The 14,622-nt window shown below is 43.9% G+C and overlaps 1 protein-coding gene across 1 annotated transcript in view; it reads right to left on the bottom strand.

Moving 5' to 3' along the window:
* The window catches only part of ano3 (anoctamin 3), a 205,913-nt gene extending 193,808 nt beyond the window's left edge, over positions 1 to 12,105 (bottom strand). The window contains exons 1-2 of the mRNA XM_078221016.1: positions 11,919 to 12,105; positions 1,519 to 1,632 (exon numbers count right to left, since the gene is read on the bottom strand). Coding sequence (XP_078077142.1) covers positions 1,519 to 1,632; positions 11,919 to 12,105 — 301 coding nt within the window. The remainder of the gene's footprint in view (positions 1 to 1,518; positions 1,633 to 11,918) is intronic.
* Positions 12,106 to 14,622: the final 2,517 nt, after the last annotated feature.

Raw genomic sequence — 14,622 nt, 5'->3', positions numbered from 1 at the left:
CTCGGCCCTCTGAAAGCAAATTACTGTGGGTGCTGGAATCTGAAACCAAAAGAGAAAATGCTGGAAAATCTCAGCGGGTCTCGATGACCCTTTTGTTAAAGCTTTGACAAAGGGTCATCTAGACTCGAAATATCAACTCTTTTCTCTCCTCACAGATGCTGCCAGAACCGCTGAGATTTTCCAGCTTTTTCTCTTTTGGCCACCCAGGCCCTAACCCTGTAACCTCACGTATTTACCCTGCTAATCCCCCTGATACTAAGGGGCAATTTCACATGGCCAATCCAACTAACCCACACACCTTTGGAGTGTGGGAGGAAACGGGAGCACCCGGAGGAAACCCATGCAGACATGGGGAGAACGTGCAAACTCCACACAGACAGTGACCCGAGGCTGGGAATTGAACCCGGGTTCCTGGCACTGTGAGGCAGCAGTGCTAACCACATTCACAGAGCTTTTTCAATTAAACGTTTATATCGTGCAGAACCCGAGCACAATTCCCTGGTAATCGATACACATTGCTGCAAAACTGAAATCTCGCTTGCATGCAATTTAAATCAAATTATTCTTTGCTGGGATCAATATATTTGCTGTATATTATGAATAATTACTCCAGTTATTATCACTATAACCATTTTATTAACCGCATAGTGAGTCTCCGAAAACACAAATATTTCTTATGAGATTAAAAAACTGCCCTAATAAATTATTTCACTCTCAAAATTCTCTGCTCTGACCAAGGCCGCAAGAAACTACAAAGGGTCGTGAACGAAGCCCAGTCTCCATCATGCAAACCAGCCTCCCATCCATTGACTCCGTCTACACTTCCTGCTGCTTCAGGAAAGCAACCAGCATAATCAAGGACCCCACGCACCCCAGACATACTCTCGTCCACCTTCTGGGGTGGCATGGTGGCGCAGTGGTTAGTGCTGCTGCCTCACAGTGTCAGGGATCCGGGTTTGATTCCCGGTTTGGGTCACTGTCTGTGTGGAGTTTACACGTTCTCCCTGCGTCTGCGTGGGTTTCCTCTGGGTACTCCGGTTTCCTCCCATACTCCAAGGATTTGCGGGTTAGGTGGATTGACCATGCTAAATTGCCCCTTTGTGTCAGGGAGACGAGCTAGGGTAAATGCATGGGGTTATGGAGATAGGGCCTGGGTGGGATTGTGATCAATGCAGACTCGATGGGCCAAATGGCCTCCTTCTGCACTGTAGGATTCTATGATCCTGTTATTCTTCCGTCTGGAAAAAGATACAAAAGTCTGAGGACACTTACCAACCAACTCAAGAACAGTTTCTTCCCTGCTGCTATCAGACTTTTGAATTAACCTACTCGCATTGATCTTTCTCTACACCCTAGCTATGACTGTAACACTACATTCTTTCCTTTCTTTCTCTATGTACAGTATGCTTTGTCTGTATAGCGCGCAAGAAACAATACTTTTCACTGTATGTTAATACATGTGACAATAATAAATCAAATCAAATCAAATCAGCTCATTTAGCATGAAACGGTGAATACCTAGGCAAACAACACAGTCATCGACGCGTTCCTGTGGTGAAAGTTTGGAGTGACACCGTTGACAAGAATTATATCCCAAAACATTCTCATCTGAGCCAGATCCCAGAACGATGTCTGTGAAGAAACGACACAACAAACTGTGAGGACGGCCTCTTTTAAAAAAAACATGAACTTGTTACCAAAGTATTTCACAAAATTATTGCTGAAAGGAATGAGTGTCTTCAATTATTAAGACTGCTTTTAGCTTGTAATTTATATGGAGCCTTTAATATTAAGTAAGCATTCCAATCTGCGTAACTGGAGCGTTATAAGAACATAAGACCTGGGAGCAGGAGTAGGCCATCTGGCCCCTCGAGCCTGCTCCGCCATTCAATAACATCATAGCTGATCTTTTTGTGGACTCAGCTCCACTTACCCGCCCGCTCACCATAACTTTTAATTCCTTTACTGTTCAAAAATTTATCTATCCTTGCCTTAAAAACATTCAATGAGGTAGCCTCAACTGCTTCACTGGGCAGGGAATTCCACAGATTCACAACCCTTTGGGTGAAGAAGTTCTTCCTCAACTCAGTCCTAAGTCTGCTTCCCCTTATTTTGAGGCCATGCCCCCTAATTCTAGTTCCACCCGCCAATGGAAACAACTTCCCTGCTTCTATCTTATCCATTCCCTTCATAATCTTATACGTTTCTTTAAGTTCTCCCTTCATTCTTCTGAATTCCAATGAGTTTAGCCCCATAAGAACATGCTTATAAAATGAAGTATGATGTTCAGCCAGATAAAATATGAGTGCAGATATTCAAAAGCTGGTCACAGAGTTAAGTTTACGGAGCATCTTAAAGAAACGAAGAAAGGCAAAGAGGTGAAGAGATTTAGGAAGGCAATGTTAGCTGAAGGCACCAATATTGGAGCTGCTCAAGGGGGCAGAATTAGAAGAACTGTCCTACCTTTGGAGAATTCTGGGGCTGGAGAATATTAGAGGGATAGGGAGGGACAGGACAGTGAAGGAGTTTGAAAATAAGGATGATCATTTTAAAATGAGTCCTTGCTTCACCAGAAGCCAGTATAAGTCAGCGAGTTCAGGGTTGCCGGGTAACCGGGATTTGCTGCGAGTTATCATCCCGTCAGCAGAGGTTTGGATGACCTCAAGTTTAGGGTACATAGAATATGGAAGGACAGCCAGGAATATGTTCAGACAGTCAAGTCTGGAGATAACAAAGGGTTGCAGCAGCAGGTAATCTGAGGGCTGGAATTGGGCAATGTTACAGATGTGGAAATGGAAGGCTCTTAGTAATGGCACAAATACACAAATAAGGGCAGCACGGTGGCACAGGGGCGGCACGATGGCACAGTGGTTAGCTCTGCTGTCTCACAGCTCCAGGACCCAGGTTCTATTCCCAGTTTGGGTCACTGTTTGTGCAGAGTCTGCAAGTTCTCCCTGTGTCTGCGTGGGTTTCCTCCGGGTGCTGCGGTTTCCTCCCACAGTCCAAAGATGCGCGGGTTAGGTGAATTGGCCATGCCAAGTTGCCCCTAAGAGTCAGGGGGGCTAGCTAGGCTAAATGCAAGGGGTTATGTGGATAGGGCCTGGATGGGATTGTGGTCAGTGCAGACTTGATGGGTCAAATGGCCTCTTTCTGCACTGTAGGATTCTATGATTCTATTACATCAGAAATTCACCTTAGGGTCAAACATGACAACAAAATTGTGAGCAGTCTGGTTTATTCTCAGACGATTTCCAGGGACAGAAATGGTGGCAAGATGATAGTTGTTAGCGGGATTTTACAACGAGGTCGGAAATATACTCCGAAAAATAACGTCACAGTATCAAAGTAAACCTTTATTAAAAAACCAGTGATCAATGGGCGAAATTATATCGATGGTCTCAGATACAGAATACCTGGACTGCTCGAATAAGTTCTAATGTTATTCGTAAAAAATAGGACAATTATACATTTTCCCAATCTGATTCTCTGCCTTTCATTAGTTTAAAAGTTATTTCATATTATATCCATCCATCAATATAAATCTTTGTCAGTTATTTCACTCAATTGCTTCGTACTTTCCAGCATAACGGTTTTTTATTTGTCCATTACTAACCAAACGTTATTCCCATTCTAGCTATGACTACTTCCCTGTTGCCTGGATACGGCAGCCATTACTATAAGGGCCAACATGGAAGTTCCCACCGGCTCACTGCCAAGTTTGAGTAGACATTTGTCTCTGTGTCCAGGGTTATGCCTAATCTATGTCTGGGCTACAAACCAACTATTCATAAGGTTGCAAAATATGTACACTTATGATGATCTTCCAGACACGAGAATGTTAACTAAGGTTCCCAGGCGTTTGGCTCTTAAAATACTCAACTTTCCCATGATGTCTTTCGGTACCTTGCATTGACTGAAGTGTTTAATCGCAGTAAAATGCTTTGGAATGCATTTAAAATATCAATTTATATGTCTTAAAATCAGAGTTACTTGCTTTAATTCTCTATCTGCATTCACATATGGGTACGTTATCATCCCTCTCCTTACTGTTAGCACTGTCAGTGTCTGTATTCTGTCCAAAATAAGAGAAATCTAAAATAATCAGCAGTGAAGAGCAAAGACAATTGTTTCAGTCTCCCCAACATTTCATTTAAGGAATTTTCTCATCTGATCATTTGAAGGTTCTGAAAGAGTCAAGGGAGGTGGTGGTGAGGGTGAGTTAGATGTCACCAGCATACATGTCGAAACTGACATTGTCTTTTTGGATGATGACACGCAGTGGCAGCATGGAGTTGAGAAATAGGACGGGTTCACGGAAAGATCCTTGGGGAAACTATGGAAAAATTGGAAGAAAAGCCATTGATCAGGTAGATCTCCCTAGTGCAGAAAAGGTTAAGAGATCACCTAATAGATGTTTTCAAGATAATGACAGCTTTTGGGTAGAGTAAAGGCTTTCTTGTTAGGTGGGTGGATTAATAAGCAAAGGCCGTGCAGAGAGAAAGGGAGAGGGTGGTGGGATTAAGCACAATGGGTGGGATTCTCGCCAAAAAATTTGAAGTGTTTAATTCGCGTAAAAACTGGAATATTTTCCGCTGGTTTTTACAGCGGGATTTTCAAAATGAATCTCCCACATTCCGCACTGCAGAGTGCACTAGCATGAATCATGCTAAAAATCCTTCAGGGAAGGAAATCTGCCGTCCTTACCTGGTCTGGCCTACATGTGACTCCAGAGCCACAGCAATGTGGTTGACTCTTAACTACCCTCTGAAATGGCCTATCAAGCCATTCAATTTCAAGGGCAACTAGGGATGGGCAATAAATGCTGGCCAGCCAGTGACGCCCATGTCCCACGAATGAATAAAACAAAAATCAGTTCGAGTAAATAAAGTGAAAATCTGCACAGAGACAGTTATGTTTGGAGAATGGCTAGTAAGATTTACAATCCCCTAGACAAATCCCACAGGCACAGAATATATTCACGTGTTTTGCGTATAACCTGAAGAACAATTCCTTCTCCTTGTCGGTATTAGATTACAGTGCAAACTGGCGTTTAATACTAAATGATTTACATTGACATTTATTTTATGAAAAACAAGGAAACAATTTAAGCATAAGTGAACGGTACACTCTTTCAACAAAACAGCTGGCCATGTAAATATTTATACTGTAAGCTTTTCTATTGATAAATTGACATAGAGTCATAGAGGTTTACAGTATGGAAACAGGCCCTTCGGCCCAACTTGTCCATGCCATCTTTTTTTGTAACAACGAAGCTGGTCCCAATTGCCCGCACTGGGCCCATATTCCTCTATACCCATCCTAACCATGTATCTGTCCAAATGCTTTTAAAGACAAAATGGTACCCCCCTCTACTACTACCTCTGGCAGCTTGTTCCAGACACTCACCACCCTCTGTGTGAAAAAAATTGCCCCTCTGGACCCTTTTGTATCTCTCCCCTCTCACCTTAAACCTATGCCCTCTAGTTTTAGACTCCCCTACCTTCGGGAAAAGATATTGACTATCTAACTGATCTGTGCCCCTCATTATTTCATAGACCTCTATAAGATCACCCCTCAGCCTCCTACGCTCCAGGGAAAAGAATCCCTGTCTATCCAGCCTCTCCCTATAACTCAAACCATCAAGTCCCGGTAGCATCCTAGTAAATCGTTTCTGCACTTTTTCTAATTTAATAATATCCTTTCTATGATAGGGTGACCAGAACTGTACACAATATTCCAAATATGGCCTTACCAATGTCTTGTACAACTTCAACAAGACATCCCAACTCCTGTATCCAATGTTCTGACCAATGAAACCAAGCATGCTAAATGCCTTCTTCACCACTCTGGCCACCTGTGACTCCACTTTCAAGGAGCTATGAACCTGTACCCCTAGATCTCTTTGTTCTATAACTCTCCCCAACACCATTAACTGAATAAGTCCTGCCCTGTAGCGACCTACCAAAATGTATCACCTCGCATTTATCTAAATTAAACTCCATCTACCATTCATCAGCCCACTGGCCCAATTGATCAAGATCCCATTGCAATCCTAGATATCGTTCTTCACTGTCCACTATGCCACAAATCTTGGTGTCATCAGCAAACTTACTAACCATACCTCCTAAATTCTCAACCTCAAAGTAGAATTAATCTGAGGTATGGTTGTCAAATATCTTTTGTTATTCAATCGTGGGACATGGGCGTTGCTGGTTGGCCAGCATTTATTGTCCATCCCTTGTTGCCCTTGAGAAGGTGGTGGTGAGCTGCCTTCTTGAATCGCTGCAGTCCACGCGCTGTGGGTTAACCCACAATGCTGTTAGGGAGGGAAAGGTCACGGGGTTGACCCTTACTGTCATCAGGGCAACCAGGGATGTGCAATGGAATGATGTTGGCGTCACAACATCTCAAGGACAACAGATGGTTGAATGGTATCTAACAGAACTCTGACATTTAGTGGCTTCAGTCAGTCTTGGGTGGAGTTTTCTGATCACATGAACAGTGGGTGGGACCAGAAAGTTTAGACAGTTGAGCCAGCTCAAGTTGTGACTGCATCGTAGAGAAGTAGATTCAACGGGTGGCACGGTGGCACAGTGGTTAGCACTGCTACCTCACAGCGCCAGGGACCTGAGTTAGATTCCCAGCTTGGGCCACTGTCTGTGTGGAATTAGCACGTTCTCCCTGTGTCTGCGGCGTTTCCTCCGGGCGCTCTGGTTTCCTCCCACACTCCAAATATGTGCGGGTTAGGTGTATTGGCCATGCCAAATTGCCCCTTAGTGTCCCGGGATTCACAGGTTAGGGGGATTAGTGGGGTAAATGTGTAGGGTTACGGGGATAAGATCTAGGTAGGATTGTTGTCGATGAAGACTCGATGGGCCGATTGGCCTCCTTCTGCACTGTAACAGTACAGCACAGGAACTTGCCCTTCAGCCCTCCAAGCCTGCACCGACCATGCTGCCTGCCTAAACTAAACCTGCATGCACTTATGGAATCTGTATCCTTCCATTCCCATCCTATTCATGTATCCATCTAGATTCCCCTTAAATGCCGCTATCGTACCTGCTCCCACCACCTCCCCAGGCAGCGCGTTCCAGACATTCACCATTTTCTGTATTAAAAACTTGTCTCGTACATCTCCTCTAAACTTTTCCCCACACACCTCAAATCTATGTCCCCTCGTACTTGACTTTTCTACCCTAGGAAAGAGCATCTGACTATTCACTGCAGCAGCTGCCTTCTCTCCAGTCACAAACCACTCCAATTTCTTTTTTATTTATTCATTTTATGGGATCGCTGGCTGGAGCCACCATTTATTGCCCATCCCTCGTTGCCCTTGTTCAGAGAGCAGTTGAGAGTCAACCACATTGCTGTGGCTCTGGAGTCACATGTAGGCCAGACCAGATAAGACGGCAGACTTCCTTCCCTAAAGGACATTAGTGAACCAGATGGGTTTTTCCAACAATCGACAATGGTTTCAAGTCAAGTTTATTTATCAGTCACAATTAAGGCTTACATTAATGCTGCAATGAAGTTACTGTGAAATTTCCCTAGTTGCCACGGTCCGGCGCCTGTTCGATTCAATGCACCTAACCAGCACGTCTTTCAGACTGTGGGAGGAAACCGGAGCACCCGGAGGAAACCCACGCAGACACGGGGAGAATGTGCAAACTTCACACAGACAGTGACCCAAGCCGGGAATTGAACCCGGGTCCCTGGTGCTGTGAAGCAGCAGTGCTAACCACTGTGCCACCGTGCCACCCTTCACGGTTATTAGTAGATTCTTAATTCCAGATTTATTTTATTGAATTCAAATTCCACCATCTGCTGTGTTGGGATTTGAACACAGTAAGAAGTTTAACAACACCAGGTTAAAGTCCAACAGGTTTATTTGGTAGCAAAAGCCACACAAGCTTTCGAAGCTCTAAGCCCCTTCTTCAGGTGAGTGGGAATTCTGTTCACAAACAGAGTTTATAAAGACACAGACTCAATTTACATAAATAATGGTTGGAATGCGAATACTTACAACTAATCAAGTCTTTAAGAAACAAAACAATGGGAGTGGAGAGAGCATCAAGACAGGCTAAAAAGATGTGTATTGTCTCCAGACAAGACAGCCAGTGAAACTCTGCAGGTCCAAGCAACTGTGGGCGTTACAAATAGTGTGACATGAACCCAATAACCGGGAAATTACCAATTAACAAGTCTTTCGCTCAGAAGCATTATCATTGCCTTTCATGTGCCAATGAGGAAAACAATATTGTAAGCATTAGCAACTATTCAAACTCATTATCTAATGGCAATTATTCTTTCCTTCGAGCTTGGATTTTGTGATTGTGTTCAAATTTCTATTGATTGGGAGCAACCTTGATTTATTATCATGTATTTCTCGGTGGCAGTCCAGATGCAAGAAGATATTTTGGGACAATAAACCTCCATTTGCTTTATTAAAGGATTTGTGCCCAGCGTGAGATGATGTTAGAAAAGTAAAATAATGCATGTGCTCAAAATCTGGCATCAAAACAGAAAATTCTGTCAAGTCTCAGAAGGTCAGGCAGTGTCACAGAATCCCTGCAGTGCAGAAGGAGGCCATTCAGCCCATCAAACCAACATCGACTCGCTGACAGAGCCCACCCTATCCCCATAACCCCATGTATTTACCCTGCTAATCCCTCCAACCTGCACATCTTTGGACACTAAGGGACAACTTAGCATGGCCAATCCATCTAACCTGCACCTAACCTGCAAATCTTTGGACACTAAGGGGCAACTTAGCATGGCTAATCCACATAACCTGCACATCTTTGGATAGTAAGGGACAATTTAGCATCCACCTAACCTGCACATCTTTGGACACTAAGGGGCAATTTAGCATGGCCAATCCACCTAACCTGCACATCTTTGCACACTAAAGGGCAATTTAGCATGGCTAATCCACATAACCTGCATATCTTTGGACATTAAGGGGCAATTTAGCATGGGCCAATCCACCTAACTTTCACATCTTTGAACCATGGGAATAAACCTGAGCAAACCCACATAGACACGGGAGAGAATGTGCAGACTCCACACAGTCACACAAGGCCAGAATCGAACCAGTGCTAACCACTGTGCCACCGTGCCACCTGTCAGTGGAGAGAGGAAAACAAAGTGATTGAGTTGGAATTTTCTAGCTCTTGATGGAAGTCAGAGGGTTGGCAGCACGATGGGGGAAGGCATTGGAAGGAAAGCCCAACATCTTTTCCGCTGCTATGGCATATTATCAGAGATGGGAACTCTATAGATGCACCAGCCAAGCAGTCAACTGAGCAATTTAAGAAGGTTACTTTCTGCCCTCAAATAAGAAGCATAGGAGCAGCTAAAGGTCATTCAGCCCCTCATGCCTGCTCCACCGTCAATGGGATCACAGCTAATCTGATTGTGATCTTTACTCCACTTTCCTGTTGATCTCCCATAATACCTGACTCCTCTTGTCAAACAAATATCAGTCTAACTCAGTCTTGAATATAATCAAAAACTCAACCTCCACTGCTTGGTAGGAGAGAGAATTCCAAACACAAACAACTCTTTGAGAGGAGAAATTTCTCCTCATCTCTGAGATAATTGGGAAACCCTTTCTTCTGAAACTGTGACCCCTCATTCTAGATTCTCCCATGGGGAAGAAACATCCTCCCAGCATCTAATCCGTCAAGTCCGCTCTGAATCAAATATGTTTCAATAACAGCACCTCCCATTCTTTCAAGTTCCAATGAGTAAAGACCCAACCTGCTCAACTTTTCCTTACAAGCCAATTCATTCATCCCAGGAATCAGCCTAGTGAACCCTCTCTAAACAGCTTCCAAGCATATACTGTTGGGGACCAGATAGCAAACTCCAAGATATGTTATAAAGTTAGACTAGACCCCACCTATATTTTTATTCATAAGTTCATAGGTTCATAAGATATAGGAGCAGAATTAGACCATTCAGCCCATCAAGTCCGCTCCGCCATTCAATCATGGCTGATTTGCTCCTCATCCCCATTTTCCTGCCTTCTCCCCATAACCCTTCAACCCATTACCGATTAAAAATCTGTCTAACTCCTCCTTAAATTTACTCACTGCCCCAGCATCCACCTCACTTTGGGGTAGCAAATTCCACAGATTCACATTTAGTTTCTCCTCAACTCTGTTTTAAATTTTCTCCCCCTTATCCTCTCGTCCTAGAATGCTCCACAAGAGGAAACATCTGCAGCATGGCTACTTTATCCATACCTTTTATCAGCTTATATACCTCAATTTGATCTTCCCTCATTCTTCTAATTTATTTTGGAATTAGTGTGATGATAAGGTGTTTCACTCCAGGTGTGATTCTATTGGCACACCAGGAAGCTTTTATCAAAATAAAGTTTATTTTAACAACAGTTTAAATACAATGAATGAACGAGCTAACTTATAACAATTAAAATACTTAAACATGACAAGATACAATTCTTAACTGTTAACCTATCTCAATTAGTTCCAATTTAAGCAATATTCCTTGTGGACTTAAACTCCCCTTCAATATAATCAGTTACCAAATAACAGGCTTACATGGATTGTACTTGTTACCAGTCCTAGAGCCTTTGAACACCTCTGGAGAGAGACATCTGACTCTGACACGCAACAGCAGTCTCTTGACAGAGTGAAAAACCTCTTATTTCTTGCAGACCCAAGCAGAATCTGCCTGCTTCTCTCTGGAAGCTTTGCTCCTCCCATTAGTACATGACTCTCTCTTGTCAAATAACCTAATTAAACCCTACTCTGAAACCCCAGGAGAAAACCCAAAAAATACATTAGCCTCGATTAAAACAAACATCCCATTATATAAGATCAATTATTCTTCTGCATTCTTAGTAGGTGGGCTACCTGGAGCAGACGAATTGGCACCGTATAAACAGAGCTGACTTTGAAAACATACCCTTCATAAGAAATATGATATGAATGCATTTCTTAAAGGCACAGCATCATCACAATCTCTGCTTAAGTAAGGTGACCAAAACTACACACAGTACTCTCGGTGCGCCCTACAACAGCCACCAATGCCCATTACAGTTGGATTACCGAGAAGTCCATTCAGTGAGGGCCAGGATTTTGTACCAACAGCAGCTACAAATGTGCAATTGAAACAGAAGGTTCGACTGCTTCATTTTACGGTGTAATCATTGAATGGGTAACTACTGGGAATGAGAAGAAATTCCGCCTGGTCCTCTACTCCTCTGTATTTAAATGGGAAGGTCTGGAAAAAGCAGAAAAGCTCATGAAGAGCCTGAGATAGTGTATGCTATCTGTTGCACATCTCAAATCGATCAATAGGAATGAAGGTATAGTAGTTTGGGTCAACATTCTCGGCTGATTGAGGAGGGGGAGGTATATCAACACAAATGTTTTTGAATGCAGTTGTACAACAGTTGTTGAAATATGTAAATTTTGCCATAATCCCAGATGACCATAGGCTGCTCTCCCCTTTAAGAGAGAGCTGACTGTGGGTGATTTAACCCAAGGGTCATCACACCTCAGGCGAGGGATAAGTGGGAGAAGGCAGGGCCTTCACGAATAACCTCAGCCGGTATGGGAATTGAACCCACGCTGTTGGCATCGCTCCACATCATGAACCAGCCGTCCAGCCAGCTGAGCTAAGAAATAGCCGTGTGAATGCAGCAATTGACTGCAAAAATCAATGGCCACGTTGAAAAGATTGTTCTGGAGCATCCTGGAATGTCCTGCTGACATTAAAGAGATGCACGTTCTTCATTTTAATTGGCTAACTAATCAAAAAGCTTTGCAATACCCTTGTAATGTAGCAAAACCATTGCCTTAATCGTGGATTGTTGTATCAAAGAGTAGTTTGGATTTAAAAGCACCATTCATTATTATAACAGAGAATTTTCTCGTATCACTGACCTTTCTCATACGCTACATTTATTGATGATGGTCCTGCACTTAACGTCTGATTCTGATTGGAGGGCTGTTGTAAAGACTGTCTGTTCAGGTTGATTGGTAAAGTCTGACTCTGAGCCAAGCAGGGCAAACTTCTTCTGGAAGGTGTCAATGGCTGTTCCTTGATAATCCCACTGATACTTGTGTTCATGCCTGGAAGAGAAAAGGAATCACAGAGGCTTTGATCATTTTCCCAGTAGCTTTGTGTCTCCAAGGGTTCATCATTTGTCTTTCATGTTTTCCAAAAACATTTTGCCGTGTAAATTCTTGAAAGACAAAGTTAACTTGGCTAAGAATTTGCATAATCGCATTCAAACAGGATGCAGAATGCTCAGATTATTGACCTGATGCTGCTTGCTAATGTCCAAAAGATTTATGTCAGAGCAAATGGTGTTTGCATTCATTAAAACTAAAGCTAAAATCTATCAATTTTAATGACAATTTTTTTACTACTGACGAGAACAAGCCGTGTTGGTAGAATCATAAAAGCAAATTACTGCGGATGCTAGAATCTGAAATGAAAGCAGAAAATGCTGGAAAATCTCAGCAGGTCTGGCAGCACCTGTGGAGAGAAAATAGTGCCAACATCCGAAACGCTGAGATTTTCCAACATTTTCTGTATTTATGGTAGAATCACAAGTGTTCAGTGCTTATTTAAGGTATGTTTCAGTGTAGACCAGTGGAAGATATTCCTATACTTTCAATGTATAGTGGTAGAAGGACAGCACGGTGGCACAGTGCTTAGCACTGCTGCCTCACAGCACCAGGGACCCAGGTTAGATTCTCAACTTGGGTCACTGTCTGTGTGGAGTCTGCACGTTCTCTCCATGTCTGCATGGGTTTCCTCTGGTTCCCTTCCGCAGTCTAAAAGGCGTGCAGGTTAGGTGCATTGTCCATGTTAAATTCTCCCTCAATGTACCCGAACAGGTGTCGGAGTGTGGCGACAAGGGAATTTTCACAGTAACTTCATTGCAGTGTTAATGTAAGCCTACTTGTGACACTAATAAGTAAACCTAAAGAAGGTGAAAAGCACTGGGGGACCTGAACCACAGCAGTTGAATCACATTCCTCCACTCTGCTCTGTACAAGAACTTGTTCTAGTGTGTAGCCTTAACCATTGCCCAAACAAGGCAGTGTTGACACCCCAAATAACAACAAGAATGTGAACATTGAAAACAATACCAGAACCATAGAGTGGCTTGCACCATACAAGGCTAGCAGGGAGTCGGTTCGCTTAGTTAGCTGGATGGCTGGTTCGCGATGCAGAGCGATGCCAACAGCATGGGCTCAATTCCTGTACTGGTCTGTAGGTTATTCATGAAGGCCCCACCTTCTCAGCCTTGCCCTTTGCCTGAGGTGTTGTGATCCTCAGGTTAAATCATCACCAATCAGCCTAAGGTCACCTGGGACTATGGTGACTTCACCTTTATAAGGCCAGAAGGTGTGTCTGTGGATAGGCTGGGAGAAGGTTGAATTTCTACCTAGCATGGGGCTGAGGTTCAGGCCCACCCTTCCCAGTGTAGAATTCAGGGGTAAGCTCACCTTACCGCCATGTGACGGTCTTTAATTGGCTTGAGGTGAGTGTTCACCCCCAATCAAGATCCAGTCACACCCCTGTTCCCTCACCCCAGTTTGCCACAGCTGCCATGAACCCATTTTTTGCCCCTCTCCTCTCTGCACAGTGCCCCCCCTCCCCCACACCGCCCCCCCCCCCCCCCCCCCCCCCCACCGACATCCTACTCCCAGTGGAACTGTAAAGTTCAGCCTGTGTTTCCTATTCTTTTAATCCCACCTCCTCTGCCCACCCTAATGGCTGGGTTAACTCTCTTGCAGTAAGAAGTTTAACAACACCAGGTTAAAGTCCAACAGGTTTATTTGGTAGCAAAAGCCACACAAGCTTTCGGAGCCTTAAGCCCCTTCTTCTTGCCTCAGAGCCAGGAGGTTGTGGGTTTAAGTCCCACCCGAAATCAAGGTTGACAATCCACTGCAGCACTGAAGGAGCACTGCACTGTTGGAGGTGCTATCTTTTGGATGAGACTTTAAACTGAGGCCCCATCTGCCTGCTTGGGTGGATCACAGAATCATAGAATCCCTACACTGCAGAAGAAGGACATTCAGCCCATCAAGTCTGCATTGACCCTCCAACAGAATATCTTAACCAGGCCCTTCTCTTCATCTGATCCCCCTCACCCTGCGCATTTACCATCACTAATCCCCCTAACCCACACATCTCTGGACACTAAGGGGCAACTTAGCATGGCCAATCCACCTAACTTACACATCTTTAGAGTGTGGGAGGAAACCGGAGCATCCGGAGGAAACCCACGCAGACACGGGGAGAACGTGCAAACTCCGCACAGACAGTGACCCAAGGCCAGAACCGAACCCAGGTCACAGGCGCTGTGAGTAGCAGTGCTCATCACTGTGCCACCCCTGTTCGAAGAAGAGGAGGAGAGTTGTCCCCTTGTATTCTGACTAATGTTTGTCATTCAATCAACATCGGATAAACATTATTCCACTGCTGTTAATGGGAGCTTACTGTGTGAGAATTGATTGCTGCATTTCCTACAGTAGCTACATTTCAAAAGTACTTAACTGGATGTAAACTAACTTGAGATGTCCGATGGTTGTGAAAAGAGCCACATAAATGGAAGTCTTTTCCCTGCTT

This window comes from Mustelus asterias, chromosome 9, assembly GCF_964213995.1.
Source record: "Mustelus asterias chromosome 9, sMusAst1.hap1.1, whole genome shotgun sequence".
Classification (NCBI taxonomy): Eukaryota; Metazoa; Chordata; class Chondrichthyes; order Carcharhiniformes; family Triakidae; genus Mustelus; species Mustelus asterias.
Note: the sequence above shows the minus strand (reverse complement) of the source record. Positions and strands in the feature narration are given on the sequence as shown.